Source organism: Drosophila erecta, unplaced genomic scaffold (genome assembly GCF_003286155.1).
Source record: "Drosophila erecta strain 14021-0224.00,06,07 unplaced genomic scaffold, DereRS2 tig00000126-arrow-pilon, whole genome shotgun sequence".
Lineage (NCBI taxonomy): Eukaryota > Metazoa > Arthropoda > Insecta > Diptera > Drosophilidae > Drosophila > Drosophila erecta.
Genome location: NW_020825209.1, coordinates 14,698,360 through 14,704,025, shown reverse-complemented (window position 1 = coordinate 14,704,025; position 5,666 = coordinate 14,698,360). Strand labels below are relative to the sequence as shown.

The window sequence follows — 5,666 nt, the reverse complement described above, 5'->3', positions numbered from 1 at the left end:
TCCTTGCTCATAAAACGGCGCTTAATGCGACTTTTGTCAATAATCAATTTTCGCTGAGCCGCCTCGCCTAATAATGCCAATTTATTTTCATGGCTGGAAAAAAAGCGCAGAAAAGCAGAGCACCCAATAAAAAGAAAGGGGTTGCAAACGAAAGGGGTTTGCGAGGCACAGGGCACAGACACACGTGAGCGGAAAATGCCGGCAATTTATCTGTTTGATTTTCAGATATGCCGCGTCTAAGTCGTGGAAAAATCGCTCAAGATAACCGGAGCGACATCCGCATGGGAATCAGCTTGGGATATGCAGAACATACGTATGTACATATATGTTTCCCTAAATCCGCGACTTTACCAGCCAAAGGACTGCAATTGGGCATATCAAATGGGCGTAGCTAAAGAAAATATAATATGATACGTTTCAAAAAGGGTTATACATATAGGTGGTGTTTTCTAGGTACCATGATTTTCAACCAGTTTTCAAGTGCCTCTTTGAGTGTTTCTTGGAGGAGCTATAGTACTATGGGACAGTGGCTGCCATTCATGAAAAAGAGACATCTTCATCGGCAGATGCCACCCAAATTGGCCAAACTGCTTTGTGCCGATTTGGCCATTAACTAATGTCCCGAATCGAGAACAAAGCCAACGCAGGTGGCCCTGCACCTTGGGTCCATCGAGTGTTTGTGCTCTTGGCCAAAAATGAATGCCACACACAAGCGGGAAACTGAGAGCCCAAAACACACCTCACCTAATGACAACAATTAGGGCAGCAGGAACTCGCTTGGTGACTAAACAACATTTCTCCCGGACTTCGGCAGGACACTCGACAACATAATCAGGCAGCCAACTGCCACGTGGGGTGTCCAAGTGCTCGAATGCTCAAATGCTGAAATGCTCAAGATGGCATCGAAATCACCAGGACATACATGCATGCACAAATGGCGCAAAAATTGCAGACACTTCAATTATGAGTTGGGTAAATATTTTTGTGCAAACAACGCAACAGGATATCAATTCACTGAAGCATTATCAAAATCTGCCCATGTGCAATGTGAATAACTCAATTTGACACAAAAGTCAATGGATGAGCAGAGCTGCGAGTCGGAATCCAAGGAAGCCACCCCGGAAGCCAAGGAAAACAGAAAGCAACTCGAGGACCCCGCATTGTTTTCCAGATCAACGGGGAACCCTATTTGCCCGTATATGTAGACTTTTTTGTTTTTTTTTTTTTTTTAATTTACAATAAGGTCACGGGCAGAATTAGTTGTGCTTTTAGTTGAGACGCCCGCTATAATTTTTAGTTGTACAACATATTTTTATTCGATAAATGGTATTAATAGTTAGGAGTCTATGGAGTAATCACGTTATTAAATAACAATTTAATGCCAAACTAGATTCAGATAAAGCAAACAAAAATATTTGCTTGCAAAATGCATTTTGTTTGGGATTCCTTCGTGCGGCTGGTTATTGAATCAGCAAACAACTACTTTATACAATTGATATTTGATATTATTTTTGTTCGCAAATTTGTTTCAATATGTCGGCAAGGTCTGTATTTTTTGCGCACACTTCTCGGGCAGCTGTTCTTGGCCTTCTGCCTGCATTTTCGGCTAAGTATTTTTGGGATCGGCAGCTCGGATTGCGTAAGCCATAAAAATCCAGGCCAGGATCCTTCTGCGAACAAGGATCCTCGCGTGTCAGCCTAAAAAACTGGAACTGCACGCAACTGGATGGAAAAAATGAACACAAAAAAGCGAGGCACAAAAAGGATATATCCACGCGTCATAAAAAGGCGAGGAAAATTCCGGCGAAAAATTGAAAATCTCTAGACAACATTACGCAAAACGCAATCGGCGAACCGAGACTGTAAATCAAATAATAAAAAATCGCCGCGAACGAACAAAAAAAAATAACGAAACTTGCCTTGGTTACGGTGAGTCTTGAGTTCAGTTTTTTAGTTCTGTAGCTCAGTTTTTTCCTCCTCAAATTACGGCGAAAAAACTACAGAAAAAACGCGAATCTTTTTACGACTCCCGCATCAGGATTTATGGCCAGGTCTAGATGATGTAACCGTAGGATCCTCTGCGGAAATCGCGTATCGTAAAATGTGCGGCTGCTAATGAGGTGCTGGATGGAAAGGGAGGGGGACATTATTATTACTGGACACTAGAGAACATCCTGATCCAAAAACAATTTATTTTCTACAAAATAACCCTAAAAAATAGTCACCTTTTGTTTTATCATAGTTCAGTAAAATATGGGTCAAAGAAGCCATTGACTTTTCCATCCCCCTCACACAAGTTCGAAAGCTTCACATTTAGTCAAACTAGCTGAATTCAGATATTTCTTACTCCCAAATTTTTCAATCCGTATTTACATTCTGCAATATTATGTTCCGTCGTGGATTAAAAGCATCGGGTAAGTACGGAACAGCTAAAGATATAAGATGCACTGTCATACCACCAACATCTTCACCGATTCATAAACATGTTAATTGAACGCCAATGATTACGCCTAAATCTTATATTGTTCATTGTCTGCATATCTTAATCCTTATATTGCTCATTTGCTGACGATCTTAGCAGCTATCTACTTTCGCAGATATATTTTTACAAACGGAAAAGAGTTGAATTGCAAATTAATCCTCTGTTCACATAATATCATATTTGAATTTTAATACACAACTTTGTGCACTGCTTGCATAGTAATTTAATATTATTCTATAAATTTACACGCTTAAGAATAAAGAAAACGTCATAATAATTTTCAGGTTTCCGACCTCTCGCGGAGTTGATTAATTTTTATTGGCGCAACGCTTCCGGGAATTCCCGGAGAAGGTCAAAGTTCGTGCCACGCCCGAGCCTAGCTGCGAATATCGACCTCCCAAGCTGCCCAACACTCCAGCGGATCCCAATCAGTGATGACGTTAATAAGAAGGAGGATACGGCCTATTACACATTCAAAATTGACCACGATCGCGTCCAGGAAATGTGGCAAAAGTCCAGAGTAGGTGCCAAAGAGCAGGTGTGTTACATTGCTAATCAGTTATTAAATATGGATAAATCGTAATGGTTATACCAATCCGAAAAGCAGAACAGCCTGCGTGGCTATCAGCCTGCCAACAACGACGAGAACTCCGATTCGGAGGAAGTCATCAGTGCCCTGGACAAAGTGAGGCGTATCGAGGAGCGGCGCAAGATCCACAACAAGATGCGCAGCCTCATGGAGGAGCAGCTGAAGCTGGACGAGCGCATCCAGGAGGAGCAGGATCGCTTGGTCAGGAAGGAGGTTCTCGTCGAGCGGGAGCCGTCCAGAAAGCATACACCCAAGGAGTACTCACCTGTTCGCAACCGGGAGAATTGCAAGCCAGATTCCTGGGTTTCAGCTACCGTTTTGGCGGCCACGGGAAAAATGCAGCACCATAGATACATGCAGGCTCCTCCCAGGATAAACCCAATCAAGGTAGAGGTGAGTAAAACAATCTAATGACAGCTCATAGAGTATAGAGTATTATTAGAATGGCAAGTTCTTGAAGTGCCTGCATGAGTAACTAAATATTTGTACGTATTTGACCATCTTTTTGATGATTGGTATCTTTTTCTAATCAATCCGTAGACCGAGGCTCAATCGCAGAGCAAATCCCCTCCAGAAAATCCGGCAAGCGACACCACATCTGACCAACCCAATCAGACCAATGCCGACATGCCCAATCGATCAGAATGGACGAAGACCGTCTTGGAGATGCACAAAATGCGTGCCGAGGAGTTGGACAAGCTCCGGTCAGTGGAAATTGAGTGAACTATCCGCTCTGCGCAAAATAAGATACCACTAAACGGTGCGAAGGATATTCATGTGACATTGCAGTCCATCGTCCCGATGAGGCGATTAGAAAATACCCAGGAAATTGGATAAAATCCCTACAGATCCTGAATCGACATTGTAGTCTTAGTTGCCTACTTACGTTTCGGAAAAACGAACCAAATTTAATATCTTAGCATTTTATACAATTTTTAGAAAATATATATTTGGATAAAACAATATAGCGACTTTTAAGTAAAATACCACGCTTTTCCTTGCCTTAAAATCACCGCTTCAAAGAGATCTAAAATATACAATTAGAAAGCCATGTTTCTTCTGCTGCCCCCTATTTTTCAGGGGGATAATTCCAGGGGTCTCGGAAAAACAACTTGGTAAGCCGCTCGGTTATCGCACAAGCACGGGGCTCCGGCACTTTTAGGGGCCATGCACCATGGGCATCTGAAAGAAATATAGTTATAAATATCAATATAAATTTTCTTGTAATTGGAGTGAAAATTCCTACTGTTTCTTCCGGGCATGGACTGCTGTAAAGGAGCGTTCCTCAACCGAGCACTCTTATATAGCTTTCGGGCACTCCTGGCCAAATCGGTCATAGACTTCCCATACCGAATGAATGCGGTTTTCACCTCGTTCCTCGCGGTATCCGACACATTTCGACTGACCAGACTTACGGCTGTTGGAAGGCGGGCACCCGCCAGTAGACCACGCCCCCACCCGCCAGTCGTCTCCACCACCTTCCTTTTGGGGATTTCAGACTCCGGATATTTGTGGGCGGACGCGGCCTGCGTAGCCAGTAAATGTCGTCTGGTGGTATAGGAACACACTGCACAGAAATAAAAACAAACATAGTTTCAGGTGAAATAACATTAAAGGCGAATTAAACATAATCACATTTATATTCCCCAGAGTAGCAGGGCATATGCATATGATAGGCAGAAGATATCTTTTTCGAACATATAAAGTATATATGTATGTTCTTGATCAGGATCAATATCGGAGTCGATCCGGTCATGTCTGTCTGTCCGCCCGTCTGTATGAACGTCGAGATCTCAGAGACTATAAAAGCTAGAAAGCTGAGACTAAGCATGCAGATTCCACAGACTGGGCGCTGCGCAAGTTATTTGTCTTTCCAGTTTCTATCGAAATGGTTTTGAAATTGTTAAACATTTTTTATTTTATTAGTTTTAATGCCATAATCGATAGAATATGCCAAAAAGAATGTTGACATATCTCGTTCGCTAGTGGGAGTAGCTGAGTAACAGGTATCTGATAGTCGGGGAACTGACTAGCATTCTATCTTGTTCAAAATTGTGGTCGTGACAGTTTTGGGCGGTTTGTGGGCGTAGAAGTTTTTTAGTTAGAAACTGGTGGTAAATATATACAATTTAAACGGTGTGAAGCGGTTTCTTGTATGTCATTTAATCAACAGATATGGCTTTCCGCAAGGAGTATGGGGTATATTCGATACATCCATCCATATCGTTCATTTTTGTCATCTTAAAAGATGGATATAATTTTCTTTTCTTTTTAACTTGAACTGCTGAACCTTACAATAAAAATGAAATATGTAACTTGTTTGTGTTTCGCAAGCACTGTATTGCACTGTATTACTATATTTTCCGCTCGAGATAGTATTGCGAAATCATTTTGCGAATCGTTGAATAACTTACTTTGCTGCACGCAGGGCGTTATATTGATCAAACAATTGCGTAATTTATTTCGTCGCTGCATCGTTTACTCGGAATAATTTATATAGAAAATTTTATAGAAATACTATGTTGTTGACAGTAATTTTGTGAGGTTTCTGATCTTACACGAATGGCGACGAAAAACACAATGAACTTTACTCAA

General features: G+C 41.7%; 2 protein-coding genes across 2 annotated transcripts; one reads left to right on the top strand and one right to left on the bottom strand.

The window, feature by feature from the left end:
* The first annotated feature begins 2,293 nt into the window (after positions 1–2,293).
* On the top strand, positions 2,294–3,805 carry LOC6549823. Its single transcript, XM_026981925.1, has 4 exons — positions 2,294–2,414; positions 2,767–3,020; positions 3,090–3,464; positions 3,612–3,805. Exons 1-4 carry the CDS (start codon positions 2,387–2,389, stop codon positions 3,792–3,794), a joined length of 840 nt encoding a protein of 279 aa, XP_026837726.1. The 5' UTR covers positions 2,294–2,386; the 3' UTR covers positions 3,795–3,805.
* On the bottom strand, positions 3,802–5,666 carry LOC6549789. Its single transcript, XM_001978591.3, has 3 exons — positions 5,486–5,666; positions 4,318–4,638; positions 3,802–4,253 (listed from the first exon to the last, which is right to left on the bottom strand). The coding sequence occupies exons 1-3, from the start codon at positions 5,544–5,546 to the stop codon at positions 4,141–4,143; spliced, it is 495 nt and encodes a 164-aa protein (XP_001978627.2). The 5' UTR covers positions 5,547–5,666; the 3' UTR covers positions 3,802–4,140.

Bases quoted from the DNA above. Each gene is read 5' to 3' on its own strand.
- LOC6549789 (XM_001978591.3), bottom strand. From the start codon at position 5,546: ATGCAGCGACGAAATAAATTACGCAATTGTTTGATCAATATAACGCCC. The intron at 4,639-5,485 runs GTAAGTTATTCA...ATTTCTGTGCAG, and splicing joins AACGCCCTGCGTGCAGCAAA to TGTGTTCCTATACCACCAGA. The intron at 4,254-4,317 runs GTAGGAATTTTC...TATTTCTTTCAG, and splicing joins GTCCATGCCCGGAAGAAACA to ATGCCCATGGTGCATGGCCC.
- LOC6549823 (XM_026981925.1), top strand. From the start codon at position 2,387: ATGTTCCGTCGTGGATTAAAAGCATCGG. The intron at 2,415-2,766 runs GTAAGTACGGAA...AATAATTTTCAG, and splicing joins TCGTGGATTAAAAGCATCGG to GTTTCCGACCTCTCGCGGAG. The intron at 3,465-3,611 runs GTGAGTAAAACA...ATCAATCCGTAG, and splicing joins TAAACCCAATCAAGGTAGAG to ACCGAGGCTCAATCGCAGAG.